This window comes from Gasterosteus aculeatus, chromosome 17 (assembly GCF_964276395.1).
Source record: "Gasterosteus aculeatus chromosome 17, fGasAcu3.hap1.1, whole genome shotgun sequence".
Classification (NCBI taxonomy): Eukaryota; Metazoa; Chordata; class Actinopteri; order Perciformes; family Gasterosteidae; genus Gasterosteus; species Gasterosteus aculeatus.
Window position 1 is genome coordinate 9,558,963 of NC_135705.1, and position 24,246 is coordinate 9,583,208.

The window sequence follows — 24,246 nt, forward strand, 5'->3', positions numbered from 1 at the left end:
TCCTCTTTCATTTAGCAGACGCTTTTATCCAAAGCGACTTACATTACACTTTAAACCCATGGCTTTTTCACATTTTTGCCCGGAGAGCAATTAGGGGTTAAGTGTCTTGCTCAGGGACACTTCAACATGGAACATGGGGCAGCCTGGGATCGAACCACCAACCTTGTGCTTTCCAGCACACCTTCTCTAACCCCTGCGCCACGACAACCCCACAATTTTTACAAATAATGATGAAAATTTTGAGGACAGTAAAGATGTGGTTCATAATTTCAATAAATATTGAAAGTGTGGGACCCAAACTGGCAGAAAAAATCCCAGATCCTTCAACATCTGGAGCTCTAAATGAAACATTAATCATTTGTGCAAATGGGTGACCACCAGTCATCTTGCTTGGACATTGTTTGTGGTGTCCCCCAGGGGTCAGTATTGGGACCAAAACTGTTTATTCGTTATATTAATGACATCAGTAAAGTTTCTAAAATACTTAAGTTTGTTTGGTTTGCAGACGATACTAATATTTTTTGTACAGGTGATAATTTGCAGCAGCTTTCGGCTGAAATCAACTTAGAGTTATGTCAACTTATTATATGGTTTGATATTAATAAATTATCATTAAAATTCAATAAGACTAAGTTTATGTTGTTTAGAAATTGCATAAGCAAAACAAATTTGCAAATCGAAATAGATGATGTGTCGGTGGAGAGAGTTAATGGAATTACGTTTTTGGGAGTGATGATAGACCATAAGATTTGCTGGAAACCGCATATTAAATACATTCAGTCTAAAATATCTAGAAGTATTGCGGTTCTCAGCAAAGCTAAACATTTTCTAAATTATGCTGCACTACATATTCTATATTGCTCACTTATTTTGAGTTACTGTGTGGAAGTATGGGGCAACAACTATAAAACCCTGCTGCGACCGTTATGCACATTACAAAAAAGAGCCATCAGAATGGTTCATAAGGCAGGATTCCACAACCATACTAACTTATTATTTATACAGTCCTGCTTCCTCAAACTGCCAGATCTAGAAGAATTTCAAACAGCTATGCTGATGTAAAAAGCTATGAATAAACAACTACCAGATAACATGCAAAAACTGTTTACTGATCGAGTGGGGGGCTATGATTACAGGGAAAACCTTAACTTCAGAACCTTGAGGGTTCGAACCACCATGAAGCGAATGTGCATTTCAGTCAGTGGTGTGAAGGTCTGGAATAAACTTCAAAAAGAGCTGAAGCAAAGTCCAAGCAAGACTCTGTTTAAAAAAAGACTCAAACGGGTGATTTTCAAGAGGGGAAGTGAATGGTATAACTACTCAGCACTATATATATATATGTTATATTGTATTTAGTATATATGGTGTATATGGTATATGGTATGGTATATATCTGTGATAGCCCTGCGATTGGCTGGCGAACAATCCAGGGTGTACCCCGTCTCTCGCCCGAAGTTGGCTGGGATACACTCCAGCCCCCCCGCGACCCTGTGTGCAGGATAAGCGGTTTGACGATGGATGGATGGATTGATTTCATTTGGCAAACACATCTTACAGTGGCATTTGTCTTGACTTTCAATGTGCAAACTGGTGTACAATATCTTCAAAATCAAGGGCACTAACAAGTTCATGTTTGATGGCCAAGAGAGAACGTGCAGAGAGCCGTGTCTGTGACATTGTGGTCCTCAGCTCATTTTTAACTCGTTTCAAAACAGAAAACGACCTCTCACCCTCACAGTTAGACACCGGCAAGGTTAAAAACATTCTTAGTGCAACATAAACATTTGGATATGTTGTCTTAGGTCCATGTCTCTCAAGAGCTTGCAGAAGCTGTACAGGTAAAGTCTCAAGTGCTTGAACTGAATAAGTTTGTCTGAGAAGGAACTATCCAGATCTGTCAATGGTGACATAATATGTTTCAACCTTAAATCTCTTGACTGCTATCAGTAAAAGCTACTTCACTGTCATCACCACACTCGTCTGCAAATGTCTTTCTTTTTCTCACACGTCGAGTGTCAAACTAGTAGTTTTGTGTGGCACTAACAGTGCGTGCGGCGTGCGGATTCTTCGAGCTCTGCAAACTGTTCTCGTAGAGCGCCAACATATGAATGCAGTGAGTGTAACCCCTGTGAGATGTCTTCTGCTTTCTATGTTTGTCGTGCTGGAGCTGTTAACTTCTGTAAAATATAACGGACACAAAGGAAATTGTGGACCTTCTTTTAATCCTCCATTATACTCACACAAAATACTTAGACAGTGATCGTATAGTTTTATAAGAACAGAACTTGACTACACAAGCAATACAATGAAACATATAACCAAAAATACATACAGGTTAATCAACTTAACATAACATACCTGTAAAATATAAAGGACACAAAGGAAATAGTGGACCTAGAAGGACGACATAAAATGGATGTTAGCTAGCTAAAAAAAACCGGACATTGTTGTTACAGACAATAAACCATATCACCAACTTAATAAAAACATGGCAACTTTAAACAAAGACAAAGGACATTTAAAATATTAAAGCAAGCTTCACCATAAATGAAATGAGTAAACATTTTCCACGGACATAAACAAAACACGTTAGCTTCTTTTAATCCTCCATTACACTGAGGATTACCCACAATCCGTCCTTTTTACGGTCCGTTTGTGTACCACTTTGTGGCAGTAGATGGCGTAGTTCAGCGAGTTTAGAAGGGTTTTAGCCATCCATTCTAACTATGTTACATGAGCGCAGAAAGCCAAGAGCAGTAGCTAAATCTATATCGCTTCTTTGGAGTTGGTCGCTTGTTGCCTTAAATCTATGCAGTACCCGGTCCCACAACATAGTCATTATTACTGTCTCAAGTCTTAATTTAACTTTTATTGTTTATATTTTCACATATTGAAAGTGTTTGTATTTTTTACTCATATATCCAGATATATATGACTTTTGAAGCTTAAAAAAAAACGATTTCTCTTTCATGTCCACATTACCGATGATGCAACATAAGTAGTTCCTTGTTGCTTGGCAACGCCATTGACATCATAGAACGTGTCACTGTGTTCCGATGTGCTTTGTTGTTGGGTTCCATTTTGTCCCTCATAACTTCACTGGACTGCTTGAGAGCTGCACGCTTTCTGTTCTCAGTCCTGCATCCGTTCATAACCTTTGACCACTGACAATACAACGCTGTTTTCAAGTTTTATCGTGTACACAGAAGTATTTTACCCAACATTTAAATCAAACAGGAGAAATGGCTGAAGGATATACAACGAATCTGCCGGTTTCCAACCAGGGACCACCAGAGTCATCTGAACAGTTCAACGCAGAATATATGAGCCTGAGGGAGATCTGCGAAGTTCTTAAGTCTATGCGCATGAAAATTCACATGAGCGGAATAAAGGTTGCAGGATGGGAATGTTTGATGGTTAAAAATGACAAGTATGACCATCACAGGCAGGAGGAAGGCATTGCTAGGAGAAAATGTGAAACCCTTCAAAAAGAGGTGAAGAATCTCCTTGTTAAGGTAAAAAATCATCAACATTTTGACTCAATCTACAGAGACCAAAAAGCAGTAAACGAAGAAATGTCTTCTAAACATCAAAAGCTGGAAGAAGAGGTGGACTTGCAGCAGAAAAGGTTGGCGCACTTAAAACGTGTGGAGTCAAACGCTGCATCCATAACACAGGAGAATGAGGAGTACGAGCAAAAAATTAAGCTCCTGGAGACCACACTGCAAAAGGTTACCAATGAATGTAACCTTTTATCTGACTTCATGCCTTGTCACCAATCTTGTTTGTGGTCTTCGTGGACAGGATATCGAGGCGTAGTCGGGGGAGGAGGGTCTACAGTTCGGGGGGCTGCGGATCTTATCGCTGCTTTTTGCAGATGATGTGGTCCTGATGGCATCTTCTGTCTGTGACCTCCAACTCTCACTGTGTCACAGGGTGAGGTCAAGTTGGGTTTTTGTCGGCATGTTTTGGTCTTGTCATTTCCGTTTTATTTTGAAAGTAGTAACCTTCCTCTCGTTTCAGGTCACTTGCCCTTCCTCATGTCACCAGTCGAATCGTCTCCCCTGATTCCTGATTGTGTCCACCTGTTTCCCATTACCCTCATGTGTCTTATAGTCTGCGTCTCCCTTTGTCTTGTGCCTGAGTGTACCACCGTGCGATCACCCAAGCCTCGCCACAGCCACAGGATTTGTTAATACCATTGCCTTGTCTCGGAATGATTTCCCCTTTATGTTTTTCCTCTGAGTAAGAGTGACCTTTGTTGGAGCTTCTTAGTTTTAGTTTTAGCGCGCTTTCGAAGCCGTTCGTTTTCCTCGTTTAAGAGAGATTTTAGTTTGTTAACTTTCGTCGGAAACGCTGATAGCTCATAGCCGTTTGTTTGTTTTTTCACGACGCGAATAAAGACGCCAAACCCTCTGCATCTGAGTCCTCATTTTTATCTGGTCCTGACAGAACACTCAGGCCAGTATGGACTCAGCAGAGGCAGAACAGATGGCGGCAGCCCTGGGTGCCCAAGATGCCCGTCTTTCCCGGAATTCCAGACGTCACTGGCTTCCCACATAAGCCTACTCTCATCCCAAATTCAGGGTCTGCGTGACCTTTTCGTCCAGGACACCACAGCCCCCAGGGCCCCGACAGTAGAGGCTGCTCCTCCCCCGACAGCGGTTGTCCATGGGTCTGGAGGAAGGTTAGCCCCCCCTGAGAAATTTGCGGGGGAGCAGGGACTATGCAAGACCTTTCTCATTGACTGTTCTATTCATTTTGAACTGACTCCTCATGCTTTCCCCACCGAAAGGTCCAAGGTAGCATTCATGATGACCCACCTGACCGGCAGGGCCAAAGCATGGGCCTCGGCAGAGTGGGCTCGTGACTCCCCACTCTGCTTTTCCCTCACCGACTTTAAAGCAGCCTTACAGAGGGTTTTTGACCCAGTGTCGACCGACCGCGAAAAGGCTCAGGAGCTGAGCAGGTTGAGGCAAGGCGACAGCTCTGTCTGTGACTACGCCATACACTTCCGCACCTTGGCTGCAGAAAGCGGGTGGAACTCCACCGCCTTGTACGATGTGTTCCTGAAGGGGCTGGCTGCTCCTGTTCAAGACCTCCTGGTGCCTTTGGATCTACCCCCAGATTTAGACTCTCTCATCGCGCTTGCCATCCGGACGGATAACCGGCTCCGCCAACTCAGACGAGATCGGAGCAACAGCTCTGCTACGGCTGAGGGATACCCACGCTCCCGTCCAGCCGGGGCCTTTCACCCCGGAAGAAGGGGGGGAACCTATGCAGCTGGGGAGGGCCCGGCTGACCACGGGAGAGCGACTGCGACGACAGCAAGAAGGGCGGTGCTTTTATTGCGGGGATTTGGGCCATCTTGTTGCGGGCTGTCCAGCCAGGAGACCCACAGTGGTGAGACAACTCGCTGCTCCAGGCTCTGCTTCCCGAACCCTCACAGCAGTCAAGGTAATGCACCACACCACCACAGGACTTGAGGCGCTATTAGACTCGGGGGCTGACGCGAGCTTGTTGGACTGGGGACTAGCGGAGAGACTCGGTATCAAGTCCGAACTCTTGGTAAAGCCTATCCAAGCCAAGGCCCTCAACGGAGCTGAACTGTTCACCATCACCCACACCTCCGAACCTCTCGAAATGCACATAAAGAACCATAAAGAGATCATTCGTTTTTATTTATTTCAATCCCCTTCTCAGGCACTGGTCTTGGGACAGCCATGGCTGTGTCGCCACAACCCCCATGTGAACTGGAGAACGGGAGAAATTATAGGGTGGGGGGAGGACTGTGTTGGAAACTGCCTCGACGTTTTTAGTCCGGCAGAGGATATTCCAGTGCTTAACCTTGCTTCCGTTAAATCTACCACAGACTCAGAGTACCCGGACCTGAACACCGTGCCCCCCTGCTATCGCCACCTTCGGGAGGTTTTTAACAAGACTAAAGCCATGTCTCTTCCCCCACATCGGACATATGACTGCGCTATAGATCTGCTTCCGGGCTCTGTCGTTCCCAAGGGCCGCCTGTATTCTGTTTCGGGGCCGGAGAAGGAGGCCATGCGGGAGTACATCCAGACTTCACTTAAAGCGGGGTTGATCCGTCCCTCGTCATCCCCAGCAGGCGCCGGCTTCTTCTTTGTGGCAAAGAAGGACGGGTCCCTGAGGCCCTGTATAGACTACAGCCCTCTAAACGACATCACAATAAAGAACCGTTACCCTCTACCCCTCATGTCCTCTGTGTTCGATCAGCTCCAGCAGGCTAAAGTCTTTACTAAGCTAGATCTTCGCAGTGCCTACCATCTAATCAGAATAAGAGAGGGTGACGAGTGGAAGACAGGTTTTAATACCCCAAGGGGACATTACGAATACCTGGTCATGCCGTTTGGGCTAACAAACGCGCCCGCAGTGTTCCAAGCCATGATTAATGATGTCCTAAGGGACTTTATAGACCATTTCGTGTATGTGTACCTGGATGATATCCTCATTTACTCACCTGACCTTGACACCCATAGAGACCACGTAACCAGAGTACTTCAAAGACTGTTGGAGAACAGACTCTACGTCAAAGCAGAAAAGAGTGTGTTTCATGCCGACACCATCTCCTTCCTGGGCTTCATTGTAGCCCCTGGAAGGGTGCAGATGGATCCGGCAAAAATTAGCGCTGTGGCAGAATGGCCCACACCTGATAGCCGTAAAAGGGTTCAGCAATTCCTCGGCTTTGCTAACTTTTACAGACGGTTCATCAGAGGCTTTAGCGCAATAGCTGCCCCTCTCCATGCTCTTACCTCCTCAAAGGTGCAGTTCCAATGGTCTCCACAGGCGGAGACAGCCTTCCAGAACCTCAAGCGTCTTTTCACCTCGGCCCCCATTCTCACCATGCCAGACCCCCGGCGACAGTTTGTGGTTGAGGTGGACGCCTCCAACGAAGGGATCGGGGCAGTCCTCTCACAGCGGTCGGAGCAGGATGGTAAAATGCATCCCTGCGCCTTCCTGTCACAGCGGCTGTCCAAAGCAGAACGCAATTATGATGTTGGTAACCGGGAACTGCTGGCGGTCAAGGTGGCCCTGGAGGAGTGGCGACACTGGCTTGAGGGGGCTAACCACCCATTCATTGTCTGGACTGATCACAAGAACCTTGAATACATTAAAAAAGCCAAAAGACTGAATTCTCGCCAGGCCAGGTGGGCGCTTTTCTTTAACCGGTTTTCCTTTTCCCTTTCCTACAGGCCGGGGTCCCGCAACGTCAAGCCCGACGCCTTGTCTCGACTCTTCGACCCCGAGCCTGTTGCCAAAGAACCAGAAGCCATCCTTCCACTAACCTGTGTGGTTGGAGCAGTGACTTGGCAGATAGAAAATGAGGTAAAGCAGGCCAATGGTGAGACCCCACCACCTAGTGGGTGCCCCGCAACTCGGTTGTTCGTTCCGGTTGAGCTACGCCCACAGGTGATCCACTGGGCCCACACCTCACTGCTTTCTTGCCATCCGGGAGTTCGGAGGACAATGTTCGTCATCTCCCGGAGATTCTGGTGGCCAGCCATGGAACCGGAGGTCCGGGAGTACGTTGAGGCATGTTCGGTCTGCGCCCGAAACAAGACTTCTTCTACGTCACGCATGGGACTCTTACAGCCACTACCCATCCCCTCCAGACCGTGGTCAGACATCTCTATAGACTTTGTCACGGGGCTCCCGGTTTCACAAGGTAACACCACTGTCCTCACGGTTGTGGATAGATTTTCTAAGATGGCTAGATTCATTGCTCTGCCAAAACTACCCTCCGCCAAGAAAACGGCGGAGGTAATGATGAACAATGTTTTTAAGATCCACGGCTTCCCCAAGGACATAGTTTCGGACCGGGGGCCCCAATTTGTTTCCCGGTTCTGGAGGGCCTTTTGTCGGCTCATCGGAGCGAAGGCCAGCCTGACCTCGGGATATCACCCAGAGGCCAACGGCCAGACCGAACGCCTCAACCAGCAACTGGAAACCAGCCTCCGGTGTCTGGTGGCCCAGGATCCCTCAACATGGAGCAAGAACCTGGTCTGGGCCGAGTATGCCCACAATTCATTGCCTACCTCAGCCACTAGTTTCCCACCGTTTGAATGTGTGTTTGGTTACCTTCCCCCCGTGTTTGCAGACAATGAACCGGAGGTGTCTGTGCCCTCCGCCCTTGCAATGATTCGTCGCTGCCGTCGCATCTGGGCAGCCGCCCGGCAGGTGCTGATTCGCCAAGGGGACAGAGTAAAGAAGGCTGCAGACCGCAAGAGACGACCCGCCCCTGCCTACCAGCAAGGTCAGAAAGTGTGGTTGTCAGCTAAGAACCTCAACCTCAAGGTGCCTTCAAGGAAGCTGGCTCCACGGTTCGTGGGCCCGTTCCCCATTACTAAGACCATCGGCCCTGTGGCGGTCCGTCTTCGCCTGCCTCGATCCCTTCGTGCTCACCCCACCTTCCACGTCAGCCAGGTCAAGCCTGCGAAAGAGAGCCCGATGGTCCCTGCTGCTGCACCCCCGCCACAACCAGAAGTTATAGACGGCGGTCCGGTGTATAAGGTCAAGCAGTTGTTGGCGGTACGCACTCGGGGCCGGGGTAGACAGTACCTAGTAGACTGGGAGGGATATGGACCGGAGGCGAGACAGTGGATCCCATCGCGTTTCATTGTAGACCCTAACCTCATAAAGGATTTTCATAGGGACCACCCTGAACAGCCTGGGCCGTCAGGAGTCGGCCCTAGAAGGGGGGGTACTGTCACAGGGTGAGGTCAAGTTGGGTTTTTGTCGGCATGTTTTGGTCTTGTCATTTCCGTTTTATTTTGAAAGTAGTAACCTTCCTCTCGTTTCAGGTCACTTGCCCTTCCTCATGTCACCAGTCGAATCGTCTCCCCTGATTCCTGATCGTGTCCACCTGTTTCCCATTACCCTCATGTGTCTTATAGTCTGCGTCTCCCTTTGTCTTGTGCCTGAGTGTACCACCGTGCGATCACCCAAGCCTCGCCACAGCCACAGGATTTGTTAATACCATTGCCTTGTCTCGGAATGATTTCCCCTTTATGTTTTTCCTCTGAGTAAGAGTGACCTTTGTTGGAGCTTCTTAGTTTTAGTTTTAGCGCGCTTTCGAAGCCGTTCGTTTTCCTCGTTTAAGAGAGATTTTAGTTTGTTAACTTTCGTCGGAAACGCTGATAGCTCATAGCCGTTTGTTTGTTTTTTCACGACGCGAATAAAGACGCCAAACCCTCTGCATCTGAGTCCTCATTTTTATCTGGTCCTGACACACTGGAGCGTTTCGAAGTCGAGTGTGAAGCGGTCAGGATGAGGATTAGCACCTCTAAATCTGAGGCCATGGTTCTCAGCAGGAAACCGATGGATGGCCCACTCCAGGTAGGGAATGTGAAGGAGTTCAAGTACCTCGGGGTCTTGTTCACACGTGAGGGGAAGATGGAGTGTGAGTTTGGCCGGAGAATCGGAGCAGCGGGGGCGGTATTGCACTCGCTTTACCGCACCGTTGTGACAAAAAGAGAGCTGAGCCGAAAGGCAAAGCTCTCGATCTACCGGTCAATCTTCATTCCTTCCCTCACCTATGGTCATGAAGGAGTCATGACCGAAAGAACTGGGTCACCGGTACAAGCGGCCGAAATGGGTTTCCTCAGGAGAGCGGCTGGCGTCTCCCTTAGAGATAGGGTGAGAAGCTCAGTCATTCGTGAAGAGCTCGGAGTAGAGCCGCTGCTCCTTTGCCTCGAAAAGGAGCCAGTTGAGGATGGACAGTTTTTTACATTACATTACATTACATGTCATTTGGAGACAGCCGGACCGTCTCCCCTCACTCCCTGAAGCATTGTGCTGACCAGCTGTCTCCGGTGTTCACTGACATCTTCAACACGCTTTTATCCAAAGCGACTTACATTACACTTTAAACCCATGGCTTTTTCACATTTTTGCCCGGGGAGCAATTAGGGGTTAAGTGTCTTGCTCAGGGACACTTCAACATGGAACATGGGGCAGCCTGGAATCGAACCACCAACCTTGTGCTTTCCAGCACACCTTCTCTAACCCCTGCACCACGACAACCCCACAATTTTTACAAATAATGATGAAAATTTTGAGGACAGTAAAGATGTGGTTCATAATTTCAATAAATATTGAAAGTGTGGGACCCAAACTGGCAGAAAAAACCCCAGATCCTTCAACATCTGGAGCTCTAAATGAAACATTAATCAACAGAAATACTTATTCAATGTTTATCACTGCAGTGGGAGAAAGAGAAATGTTAGATATTGTCAGTAAATGTAAACAATAAAAGGTCAACTGACTGTGATGGCGTTGACAAGACAATAATCAAGAAGGTAATTGAGGAACTTATTCAGCCTCTGACCTTCATCTGTGATCTGTCATTTTAAGTGGGTACATTTCCAGAAGAGATTAAAATTGCAAAAGTCATTCCACTTTATAAATCTGCGGACAGACACCATTTCACAAATTATAGGCCTGTTTCTCTACTTCCACAATTTCCAAAATTTTGGAAAAATTATTTATGGGTAGATTGGATACCTTCATTAATAAACACAAACTCCTTTCTGAAAGCCAATACTGATTTAGATCACAAAGATCCACAACTGACACCCCCCCCCTCTCCCTCCTGAGGGCGGGAGAGGAAGTCCGCCACGACCATCTGCGCCCCCAGCCTATGAAACACCTTGAAGTTAAAAGGCTGTAGAGCCAGATACCACCGAGTGATCCGGGCATTGGCATCCTCCATTCGGTGGAGCCACTGCAGCCGAGAATGGTCTGAACAGAGGGTGAAATGGCGTCCCAGGAGAGGCCGACCGCCCTCTCCCTGCCCGCCGGGATGAACCGCCAGGTGGTCCTCAGCGAGGGCAGACCCTCCAGGAGCTGCTCCACCACCACCGCCGGCGCTCCTCCCGCGCCCCCCGGCTGCAGCCACCCTGAGCCCCTGGGCGAATGCGAATGGTCTCCCGGGTGGCAGACTCAGGGCGGCTGTTTGCGCCTCCCCGGTCACAATCGGCACCAGGCGGATCGCCCACTCGTCCTCCGGCCATGCACACGCCCCCGCCATCGCCTCGAACATTTCGAGGTACGACTGCACCTCGTCCACGGGGTCATCTTATGCATTACCACCCCTGCATACGCCGGGGAACTCGGCGCCAGTGGGGCAGAGACCGGCCGGGCTGCCAAATGCTCCAACACCCGGGTCTGCCGGTCCGCCTGAGCCTGCAGCGCCCCCAGGAAGTGCCAGTTGGACTCGGCCTGTTCACGCTGCATCGCCGCGATCTCCCCCACCGCCGGCTGCGTCAGTCCCTCTCCGTGGTGCTCCTTTGCGTCCATCCTTGGCCGGGCGACACTGTAGCCGTCGTATAGATAGCTCCGTGGGATCTTGCAAGGACGCTTAGACGCACGTAAGGGAGTGACAACAGACTTTATTCAGTAACTTGTTTGCTCGCTTGTCGCCTCCGCTCCTCGGCCTCGCCCCTGAGCGTCTGGCTTTCCACTCTCCTCCAAGTCCTGCTCACTGCATATGAAAGGGATACAATCAGTCAGGATCACTTCCACCTGTGCTTCTTACTCACCTGCCGGCACCATCCCCTGAACCACTCCCCTGCTCTACCATCTGCAGCTGAGCTAACCACACCCCGCCACCACAGTCTTGTGTTATTGCATTGGCATTATTGGGTCGACGGTGGTGCATGGGTACAGCGGGAGCTGTTGCCCCTGTGACCCGGCCCTGGATAAGCGGTTGAAGATGGATGGAGGGACTTTGACACGGGCCAATTAAAAATGGATGGCGGGCTGCAGTTGGCCCGCGGGCCGTAATTTGGACACCCCTGACTAATAAGCAGACTCATTGATGAGTTTATTGAAGTTTCTCACTAAAGCACCAATTCTTAATGTATTCAGTATCTCAACACAGATTCAAACTTTAAATTACTAAAATAAACACACAAAAGAAATATGATGTTAAAATGCCAGCGTAGGGGGAGGATTAGGCAGAAAATAAGTTACGGACACAAAACCCCCCCTAAATAAACATTACAATGAAACACATTTAAATAAAATATAGCAACAAAAAAGATTGAAAGTTGCAAGGTCATGTTTTGGTTAAATGTGGAACTGAGGTTGTATCCTTTAAAATGGACCCTGCACGCTCATGTTGACAGACTTGATCCACTCATGGCTTATTACAAATGCACAAAGAGATGACAGAAATGTTATTGACATCTTTGGACACATAAGGCAAACAAAGCAGATGTAAAAATAACTTTGTGAGTGAAACTCTGGCATTCCCTGGGAGTCCCGGTTTATCTGGGCCAAGAGCATTCTTCAGCTGCTGGAGAAGACACACAAACACACGGTAAGCCCCGTATTTTATGGTGTTGTCCACATGACGTTGAACACACAGGGGCACACGTGTGTTGAGGGCATGTGCAAACGGAATACAAAACACACATAATGAAGGCCTTGCAGCACAACCCACACCAATGCCCTTATTGTGTCAGTACCTGTGGTTTATAGGGTGGATGCCCCATTCACATTTCCTCTTAAATGACTAATTAATTACTGTAAATATTCCATTACATATTAGTGACCCTTATAATCCTTAATCTTAATCTCGTTTTTTTTAAAGCCAGACCTGCCATTAAACTGTTAGCTTGTTTTGTTTATTTCACCTTTGCTTTGTGTTATGTCATATTAATTATAATTTGTCATGTTTTAACCGCCTGTGCCAATTGCCTTTTTAACATTGTTTGTATCTTAAATGAAATGTCTGCAGTAAACCTTTTATCCTCCATGTTAAAATCTCATGTGTTTATAATGGTTTCATATCAGGCTATGGAACAACATTCATAAAATGCACAACGAACCCTGGTGCTGTTACATTGATGTGGATCAAGGTGCAATGTCTTTATTGTATTTATAAAATAAATAAACGGACAGTTTTATGAAGGAAAGCTTTACCGTAGTTTTGAGTAACAGTAAGGGAAAACAATATTAACTTCTAACGTTAAATAAATACATTTCAATCAGACTCATATTGTCAATATGTATTACTGAAGTAAGTATAACTTCATAGCACAGGACTGTGAGGCATTATACTACTTACTATATATACACACACACCACATAATAATATGGAAAAAAGAGTGCCTGTGTTTTCTCTGCAAATGACAGCCCCCCACCTGAGGGGCTCCTGCTGCATCTCAGCTGTTTTTGGTCACTTGCTGTTTTGAACAGAGCATTTGGGAGGTGGTCAGCTAGCTGCGGTGTTAGCACCACTATGACTTGCTGCTCTTGTCCCTCTGTATTAAAACACGATGACCCGTCACACACACACAGTGGAGCGGCTCTGTTGTACCAGGCTGCCCGGCTTAGCACACTCAGGCTGACAGTATGTTTTATAATGCTATTATAATGTCATGTAACGTTAATACAGCGGGGTTAGCCACGATGCTAACTGCGTTGCTATGTACGCTAACGGACGTGGTGGTATCACGACTTTCTTTTCTTTTTTTGGAATCCCGGTCGCAGCCTGTCGTTCCCTCTCCGTCCCAAAAGATCGCTGTGGGAATAATGCACACTGGGTAAAAAACAATTTATACACTTAATTCCTCCCGTTCGGCCCCCATGCACCAGCATACGCTCCACACGGCCGGGAACATGCGTGCTTTGGTTCATGTGTTTGTACACATGGAATTTGCATGAGCAGGAGGAGGCGGGTCCATGTCGCTAAATACCCGACTGCGATCGTTATAGGTGACAGCTGAGCTGAGCCCGCTGCCCTCACCACGGCTCTGCGCAGCACACAACAGACCAGACAACGACACCTGTCATCACCTCTTTTTTGCGTGATTGTTAACCGTTTTTACACGCACTTAATTCGAAAGCATCTCTTCCGCTCGCTGTTGGGGAGAAGTTAGCTAGCAGCGAGAGAGCATCGCGAGCGTTAGCCGCTCTGACGTTTACTACCGGGAAAGCGGACCAGAGGGGCTTCTTTTTGTTTTGTTGTTTTTTGACAAGACACCGTCGACATGTCGGACGTGTCAGGGGAGGCGAAGCTGGAGGTGAAACAGGCGAGCAAAGAGGTGAAGGAGAGCGAAAACGTGGCGGAAAAATACTCCGCTATGACCGTGAGCAAGAACAGCGAGATGAACATGGCAGAGCTGTCGTCCGCCTTCAGCGCGGTGCCCGCGCACAAGCCCGTCAAAAAGGTAAGGTCGGTGCCGCGGGTCAAAGGTCAGTCTGTTCGATACGTGGTCGCCAGAGGACCGAATCAATGTGCCGTGTTCGTGTGGGCGCACGGGATCGGTTGTGGATCGATAAGTGCGATCAAACCCGCCTACCACACACTGACCAGTATAACCGACCATTATCTTCCTGATGGGGAATACAGCAAATAGCCTTCTTCTTCCTTTTTGCAACGTTTAATATATTTGTATTCATAACAGATCCAAGCCAAATTATACACAAATAATCATTCACAAATAGGTTGTCTCTTAATCTGTGTTGCAGAATAAAGCTGATACAGTGGTGAAAATGCAGTCTGGAGAATAATATTGTATGTGAAAATAGGCCTACCTCTACATTTGTTGTACACGCTACAATAAACATTATGACAGTTTTTAGATTTGTCTTTCTTTACCCCAGAATGTGATTTACTTTAAAAAATAAGTTTTCCTTATTCTTAAAAGTATTAACCAGCAATAGAAGATCAGCATTGAAAAGTCACATTGGGCACATTTCCACTGTCTATGTGTATACAATGACTGAAGACTAATTCTTAGTCACTATTGTGCTTCTTTGCTAAAAAAAAACCCCAGTTCAGTTTATCTTCTCCACATCCAACTCAAGAAACAGCTGAATGATGTGCTCCATTTAACACTAACAAAAGAGGGGTGTCGAATGACACCTTCAAGGAACAAGGAAGAGTTTCACCTGGCATTCTTGGGGGTTTCAAGTGTAAAGTATTTTTATTTTAAAGTAAAATACACCCTCTTGAGTTTGTTTTTACTCGTAGCCAACATACCAGGCTTGACCAGAAAGCCAAGATTGATTAGTCAACCTGGAAGTCCCACTTAAGAATTGTTTCACATCCTCATTCTCTTTCAAGGAGGAACTTAATAAATGTGAGCCATAATGCACACACATTTAAACTTTAGGTCCAATAAAACTTGCATACATACATACACAATATTACAATACTTGTTTGGCTTCTATAAAATAATGTAAAACCAGGTGTCGGCATAAAATAACCTTTTTCTGGCCGATCACCTGTCCTGCCTGTACAACATCACCACCCTCATGTGTTAACGTTAGGTTCCCATGCTCTGATTCTTTCTATCTCTGATTCCAAGTTCCAAAGCTTACCTGACACAAAAATACCCGGAAACTGCTGAGGTATAAACTTTTTCCTGTTGACTGAATTGGAGATAACGCTTCAGCACCTGGAAGAAGTTGTTTTTCTCACTCAAAAAAGATTAGCTGACCAGACGTGGCGCCGGTTCCTCCCTCTCACACACAGTCTGCTTGGCCTTGAGTGTCCATTAGCTACTCACATGGCAGAAGAAAATAATAAACAGGCAATCAAGTTAGGATAATAGGATAGGCTACTAAGTGTGGAAATGAATCAATAGTTACAATTCCAAGGTGCATGCCGACACTTTCACACCAAAACTATATTATACTTTATAATACGGGTGGATGAAATCCAGCGTTGTGATTGGGTGAGAGTGAGTGACGGGTGGTGCATTATTCAGCGATAATGTACGGTGGCTGTTAACATTGACCCGAGCGTTCCATATCACTGCGCACTCAAAGCAACAGGATTATCAAGTCGCCAAAGTGTTTTTTAGTAAAGATCCTAATTGTTCTCAATTTCACTTCTTCCACACTACGATATTTTACACTACAATATTTTACAAATAGGAACAGGCTACCTCCCCCTTTTACTTAGGGAGAGGATGGTTGTCACTCCAAGGCAGAACCTCAATCTGAGTTCATAATTGGAAATGACCTCAGTCTGATCCATCTTTGAACACAAAGCGTGCAATTTAATTTTTTTCTTTCCTTTTTATGTATAAATGTGTATTAGCAAATCCAGTTTGTGGAGGACAAGCAAGAGTTCAGCAGGTTCCCCACCAAGGCCGGGCGTCGCTCCCTGTCCCGCTCCATCTCCCAGTCCTCCACAGACAGCTACGGCTCCGGTAAGAAGGAGAAACTGCAAATTCTGCTTGACCTCCAGTGATCATAATGTATAATCACATGAATCCCTGGCTCTCTTTTGATGAAGAAAAACCGGTTAGTTTAGATGTTAACTGAATTTGAGAGTGGTAACTGGATGCGGTGAATATAGAGCTTTAATTTCATCAAACCACTTTTGTGTTCTTTGGTGGCTTTTGATTAAAGACCGTGTTTCCTCTACAGCCGCGTCCTATACGGATAGCTCTGACGATGAGACCTCACCTCGAGACAAAACTCAGGTGAACTCCAAGGGAAGCAGCGACTTCTGCGTCAAGAGCATCAAACAGGCTGAATTTGGAAGACGTGAGATTGAGATCGCAGAACAAGGTAAGACACGGCTGGGTCAAAGTCCAGATTTAATTCACCCGTAACCTAAGTAATGTGTCATAATATGTTAAACCAAACACATGGAAATGTGTAAATCTGCAAAGCTGTCTATTCACTGCAGGCACTGTTCTTTTGAGCTGGAGCCCCTAACATTCCTGATCTGGCTTATTCCATGTGGTCTAATTAAAGAAATAAAACCGAACCAAGCTTTCACCACACAAGATAACGTTACAGTCAAGAAACAGCCAAAGCGTCTGTATTTTCTTCGTCTAGTTCATTTTCTCAAATGAAGGATCGTTTTTTTTAACTTGATCTTTGCGAGAGAATTTTGCATCATCTGCTGTCTTTCTCACATCCCCCCTTTGCATGTTTTCAGATATGTCGGCGCTGATCTCACTCAGGAAGAGAGCGCAGAGTGAGAAACCTTTGGCAGGTGCCAAAATAGTGGGCTGCACCCACATCACTGCCCAGACCGCAGTAAGATTTCTCTCTGAGCTTCAGCGCCCGAGCATTTAATGTAGTGTGATGGTACCTCTCGATCAAGACCGGTTTTTAAGTCAAATGTCTGCACTACTCACCGTCTAAAAAACAGGATCTCAACTCTTCTGTTACTTGAGTGCTGTTGATTTGGTGGATTACTATTCAAATACACAATTGCTGTGGTTTTTTTTTTCAGGTGCTGATCGAGACTCTGGCGGCTCTTGGGGCTCAGTGCCGCTGGACTGCATGTAACATTTACTCCACACAGAACGAAGTGGCTGCTGCTCTGTCAGAGACAGGTAAGCAGTAGATGAGGTGGAGAAAACTCATTCAATCCTGGGAGTATTGTTTGTTGAATGTTTTGTTGAATACTGGCAACAAACGCTTGTTTTTGGCCCCTCACCATCTCAAAGTGGTGGAAATCTTACACATTTTTTTTGCACTTCATTACAAACAATAACAATAAGTATAAGGTGTTTTTTTGGATTTGTTTTTACCATGTGGGCATCTCTTTTATGGCTTTTAGAACTGAGGACACTGAAAATGTTTAATAAACTCTTGAAAAATCAGCCTTGCGGAGATAATGGCAGCACATTAGATTTGGCCTTTAGGGAACCAGCAGCGCTACTTCAGCCTTTTATCTGCGGTTGCTATGTGACGGTTTAAGTATGTACTAAATTTCCACTGTGGACTTTTCATGATCTGACAAGGGGAGGGGGTTACAACAAATCAAGGTGTAGCTTAGTGCAGTCTTTGCATTTTTGGAGGGTTGACTGATAAGGGGGTTGATACGTTTTTGCTCTGATAAGTTTTGGCTCTGCATAGTTTACTACATACAAACTGTTTTGAAAAAAGCATTTTCATGAAGCTTAAGGGCACCACAAATGTCTGCGACGGTCGAGACGTTAAAATATTCTGTCTTTGCTGCTGTAATAAATGACACGTTGACAAATATGTGATGTGAAGGCATAAAGTGCTGAGAATTGTAAACCACAGTGGTCTGTTTATCTGTCCTCAATCACGGCCATGTGTGCATTTGAGTAAACGTGCCTGAGATATCAGCTTAAAGACAAATACGTTATATATACAAGTTATCGCTGTATAACCTCAAGGTTTCCCCCATCGGTTTTGTTTCAGGTGTGGCGGTGTTTGCCTGGAAAGGGGAGTCTGAGGATGACTTCTGGTGGTGCATCGACCGCTGTGTCAACACTGAGGGTTGGCAGCCCAACATGGTACATGGAAAAGTTTTCTTTCTACCTTGTGTGAGGGACCAGTTATGCAGCAGTAGACTGTGATATGTGAACAGATGCCTCAAAAAGACATTGTCGTTTAAATGATTTCAGCTAATAGCTTATGTATGTCAATATTTGTCACTTGTCTGTTAGATCCTTGATGACGGAGGAGATTTGACCCACTGGGTGTACAAAAAATACCCCAACGTATTCAAGAAGATCAGGGGCATTGTAGAGGAGAGTGTAACTGGGGTTCACAGGTGATTATCTGCTTCATTCCTATAGAATATTTAGTACCACTCCAGCAGCTACGATGAAGGTAAAGCCCTCCACTGTCCTTTTCTTGCACACCTCTAGGTTATATCAGCTGTCCAAAGCTGGAAAACTGTCCGTTCCGGCTATGAATGTAAATGACTCTGTGACAAAGCAGAAGTTTGACAACCTCTACTGCTGCAGAGAGTCCATCCTGGACGGGTAGGTGGACTTGAGTTTTACGTGTGTCGTTGTTGGAAGGCTGAGCAATAACAGCTTTACAACACTTTGTTCATCCGACAGTTTTGTAGTGACCAAAGTTATAAAGAAATACAAGTTAATAGTGTGTAATGTGAGACTGGAATGACTTAATGTTCACCCGGACCAAGAAAAGATCAAATTGGCCTTAAATATTAGTCCTTTTTTCAAAGGGCCCGTCTCCTTGTCTTGCTGTTACTGTGCACACTCTCTAGACGTTATTCAACACGGAACAAAACAGCCTGAAAACACAGTTATTCAATTTATTACCGCCCTGTTAGTTACCACCGCAACAGCATATAAATGGTGTAGTTCTCTTTAACAACGTCTGCACATCTCTGTATCGAGTCAGTGCTTAATCATTTATTACTTTTCCTTCCCATAAATAATCTACAAGCAGCAGGTGTTGCATCATGTGCTGCTTGCACTAAATTTCAGAACCATTTACACTTTTAGATTCTTGCACTGGGATATTTAAGGTCGCTAATGATCTGTTTTAATGAAACGTGCTTTGGGATATTAATTAAAGCTGTTGAACTGTCACAGAACTTTGTGTGTAAATATATTATATTGTATATATGTATATAAATATACGTATATGTATTAATCTATAATATAATCCTACTGATTTGCATTGGTAGTTTATCACTTAAAATGTTAATTTATGTGCCACAAACCTCTCTAGGTTGAAGAGAACCACAGATGTCATGTTTGGAGGCAAACAGGTGGTCGTATGTGGGTACGGGGAGGTGAGATGCTTCTTGTAACATTTTCATAGCACACTGATCTCTGTCACATAGCTGTGAGAACATTCATGAGGATGACACATAGCAATGGTAAGACCTCAGACAACACGGGCCGGAGACTCATAACAGAGACAGCTGTCATCCAATTTCATTGAACAATATGTACCGTGTCTGCGTTGTTTAATCCAGACGATTTCAAAGAATCTGAATCTGCAGGATTCTGACGTTATTACACTTGTCAAGCAATAACAGGCACATGTAACTGTCTCGCCTTGCAGGTTGGAAAAGGTTGTTGTGCCGCTCTGAAAGCTCTTGGATCCGTCGTCTGTATTACAGAGATTGATCCCATCTGTGCCCTGCAGGCCTGGTGAGGAAAACAAGAAGTGGGATTATGATGATCCACGCTGAATCTGTTGAATGTCAAGAATGTATCAGTGGCACAGACAGCAGGACGCATAACACAGTTTAGCCAGCGATCTGTGTTTTATTAATTATTTAACAACCATATTTTGAGACAAAAATATGCGCTCTCTTTAACAGCATGGACGGATTCAGGGTGGTCAAACTGAACGAGGTCATCCGCCAGGTTGACGTCATCATCACATGCACTGGTAACTCCACTTCTAACCGTGCAGGTGTTAACTGCTCATTTGGGAATACTGACGTGGGATTGCATTATACAGCCTTACTATTTATACTTTTATGACATAACAGATGCCTTTTAGTTTACTGGCCTTTGCGCGCGGTCTTCCGGCTGGATGCTAATTTTATCCAGCGATGCGGACAATGATTGATGGTGTCTCTCCGTAGGGAACAAGAACGTGGTAACCAGAGACCAGCTGGACCGCATGAAAAATGGCTCTATTGTCTGCAACATGGGCCACTCCAATACTGAGATTGATGTGGTAAATTGTGCTACGACGGAAAAACTAAGTTAAACCATCCTGCGGAGTGAGTTGTTGTGCATTTCAAACAGTACTCATAAACTTGACCTCACGTTTCAGGCAAGCCTTCGGACCCCCGAGCTGACCTGGGAGAGAGTGCGCTCTCAGGTGGATCACGTAATTTGGCCTGATGGCAAGAGGGTCATCCTTCTGGCTGAGGTAATAGGCTGCATTACAGTTTGTCTGTGTTAGTCTAATATTGTGGAAAATGTAATATTTTCTTGCTTGACTTTTAATTTCATGCAACAAAACACAGAAACTCTGCTCGGGTTTCATATAATTGGAACACACTCACTAAGTGGATTATCTCTTGCACGTTGTCTTCTTCCACAGGGTCGTCTTCTTAATCTCAGCTGCTCCACTGTTCCGACCTTTGTCTTGTCCATCACAGCCACCACCCAGGTAACCACCGACGACAACATTTAGCCTGCAAGAAGCTATTCTGCTCAGCAGATAAAGATGCAAAGTTGTAATGCTGCCGTCCGCTCAGGTGTTCAGACCCTATTCTACCCATTATGTTCATCCATTTGTGCTCAGGCCTTGGCCCTTATAGAGTTGTACAACGCTCCCGAGGGACGATACAAGCAGGATGTTTACTTGCTTCCCAAGAAGATGGGTGAGGATATTAAGACCCTGACCTGAAGTATCAATGTTCAAAGCTTACAAGTCTCATTCTTTCTCAGGATGCCTTGCGTTTAAGCTTTGAGAGTGTTGGGTGGATGTTTCAGGCAGGACTAATTAAAAAGGCTTACCTATGCCCAGCGGCAGTTAATTATTTAACTACTGACCTCTTCAAGCTGGGTATCCATTTCCTAATAGACCACATTTATTCCAGATGAATATGTTGCCAGTCTGCATCTGACCACTTTTGATGCCCACCTGACGGAGCTTTCTGATGATCAGGCCAAGTACCTGGGCCTGAATAAGAATGGCCCTTTCAAACCCAACTACTACAGGTACAGTTCTGCAGAGTGTTGCAACTGTGACATCAATTATATAAAGATTATTTAACATTTAAATACCAAGCATTTCATAACTAAACTTGTTCTTGGTTCACAGGTATTAATTTGCAAAGAAACCACAGATCTAAATGTGAACCCTACGATCACTGAAGAAAAGAGAAAGATTTATGTATTTTGTTTTTCATCCTCTACACATGATGCAAAGCTTTTATCTAATTGTATTTTACTGACCGCGTTAGATTTTGCCTCACTTGCTGTTTCCTTCAGAACTGCACACGGCACCCAGCTTGATATGAAAATTCAGTGTAACCGACACACTTCTATCTGATGTTCAGTTCAATTTTTCTACCATTATTGTTCGTTTCCAAATCTGCGTCCCGCGACGTTATTTTAGTGCTTGATGCTGATTAATGTATACATATTTTGTGCCAAATGACTGTGATAGAGAAGGGTCGAAGTTGTTGTAAAATGCTCGTGATTAGTTGTAAAACCCTCTCAAAGCGATTCCCTTAATATAAACATATTTTATTCCTCCACTTGAAATTCCAAACCCATAAAACAAAAACTCGCTGAGGTTTTTAGCCGCTGTTAGCTCCTCGCTTTGTCTCTTATCAACTTTTACACAGACCCACTAGCAGCCAAGGAAGAGGTCAAGCTCCAATTGTATTTCTCAGGAGTAGGTGAACAAAATTACCTTTAATTTGTCAGGGGACAAAAAACTTGACTGCAATTAGTGGCTGTTGTGTGTCTGCTGGGGTAATCAACTATTTGCTGCCAAGCGAGCCATAAATGCATGATGATCCGATTGCAAATCAGGACTGTTTGTTTCTGTGCTCTGGTCAAAAATAACTTACTTCATACATTCCATCCCCAAGTTAGAGAAAAAATGTACCGTTCTCTAGTATTATCCACATTATAGAAGAATGAGACAAGTAGAGACATGAATTGGCCTTTATTTTTAAGACTTATTTTTCCTTTTATGAGGTTTTGGTGTTTAATTAGAATAGTATATGCACAACATCCAAAGCGCATCCAAATATCTCACATTTTTTGTAAATGTATTTCTACCAAATCAGCAATATCTGAAGTTAGTGTCCATGTCTAGTTTCAACAGTCATTTACATTAAAATATTATTTACAGTGGAACTGTAAAATATGTTCGGAGATATTGATACTAAAATATATGTTACTGAGTTAGTTGACTATTGCAGCTATTTACATTCTGTTTAGATATCACATGTTATAGACTAAATGTTGAGCTGTATGTTTATGCTGTACATGTTGCAGCATCGGACCAGCCAATCTCATTATTGTATTTGCTGAATTGCAACGTTGAGTTTATTGTTAGATTTGTCAGAGGAGCCTGCTCATGTAATAACTAGAGGCTGTCTCTCTTTCTGTTGACAATTCTAACATCAGACAAGTATGTTTTCGTTTTTCAAAAGGCTAAGCACAGTTTTTGTGGGGCGTGTTAAATGCACAAACTCATTATGCCACTTTTAATTGTCTGTATTTACTTCTACCACTACGTCAATTTACCACAAATAGTCTATTTAGCTGAGTTATTGTTTTTAATTCAAACTATATACTCTGGAGGTAGTTGTGTCATGCTGAATTTTTTGCTTTTCATCATCCTGTTTATCACTCTGATGGTCTGTTGGCCAAATCTTTCACCAAACTGTTGACAGCATTACTGTCCCTGATGAGGGATCAGAAACTTGTTACCTTTTTAAGGTGTTTCATCATCCTTCACCAAGCCGTATGCCGACAGAATTACAGGTGTTTCCTGTATTTCATGTTTGTGAATTTTAGCTAACACCGCTTTGTCCATTGATCCGGCTGTTTAATTGTATAGTAGCCAACGGGATGCTGCTATCAAATGCTTTCATCTTTGCACTAGGACATTTTTAAAAGCATCAGAGCCAAGGAAATCGATTGAGGACGTCATTGCAACCAAAATAAGCGCTGTGACTGTGGTTACTGGTCAGTTGACAGTGCCTTGTGACTCACTTATTCATTTCTATTCACATGTATTACTGTTTTCTGTATGGGGATGTCCCCACACTGATTGTTATTCTGCAATATACAGTGATAGCTATGCAGCAAAAATCACTTTAAAACTATTTTAAATTGACTTTAAAATAGATCTTTAACATGTTTTAATTAATAATAAAGTCATTCGACCATTGTTCTAACTCTATTATAGAGACAAATGAATGTATTCTTAGCGGAACAAACATCTTGACTCTTGTCATATTGAACGAAATAAGCTCCTTTGTGATTTGACTGCACACTGCTAATTGTTTGAAGTTTTTGACATTGAGATGATTTTTAGTTTGAAGAATATAATTATAAATTAGGCTGTTATTTTCAAGAACACAATTTTGGCAGTGTGCACACCCTGCTTGATTTATTTGCACAGTTCCCTTTAATAAAATACTTGTTTAGATTTAAAAAGGCTTTGATGCATTATTTCGCCCCTTTACTACTAGAACCACAACGAAACACAACCATACTCTTCCTTTTCCTTCAAGTTGACAAGTATTTGTAAAGGGAGTGTGTCCTTTTTAAGTCTTCTTATGGAGATGTGTGGGGACTATACCAGATTGTTTATGATGCTGGTTTTCAGGAATTTAAAGCTGCTAATTGGCTACACCTTAGTTCATTTGATGTGGTCAGGGGTGCATTTACTCATCTCTTCTTTTTAAAAATCAACGATCATCCCCTTATGGTTTACTGACATTGAGCAGTAGACAGTTTATCTGAGGACCTCTGCACGTTAATGGATTTCCTTTCAATATAAAGT

At 44.7% G+C, this 24,246-nt stretch overlaps 1 protein-coding gene across 1 annotated transcript; it reads left to right on the forward strand.

Moving 5' to 3' along the window:
* Positions 1-12,895: 12,895 nt before the first annotated feature.
* LOC120835673 (S-adenosylhomocysteine hydrolase-like protein 1) lies at positions 12,896-23,897 on the forward strand. Its single transcript, XM_040204801.2, has 17 exons — positions 12,896-14,210; positions 16,091-16,202; positions 16,423-16,566; positions 16,943-17,043; positions 17,243-17,345; positions 18,184-18,278; positions 18,432-18,538; positions 18,636-18,752; positions 19,474-19,537; positions 19,813-19,901; positions 20,075-20,145; positions 20,345-20,439; positions 20,539-20,637; positions 20,812-20,880; positions 21,016-21,094; positions 21,314-21,434; positions 21,538-23,897. Exons 1-17 carry the CDS (start codon positions 14,031-14,033, stop codon positions 21,542-21,544), a joined length of 1,653 nt encoding a protein of 550 aa, XP_040060735.1. The 5' UTR covers positions 12,896-14,030; the 3' UTR covers positions 21,545-23,897.
* The last annotated feature ends 349 nt before the right edge of the window (positions 23,898-24,246 follow it).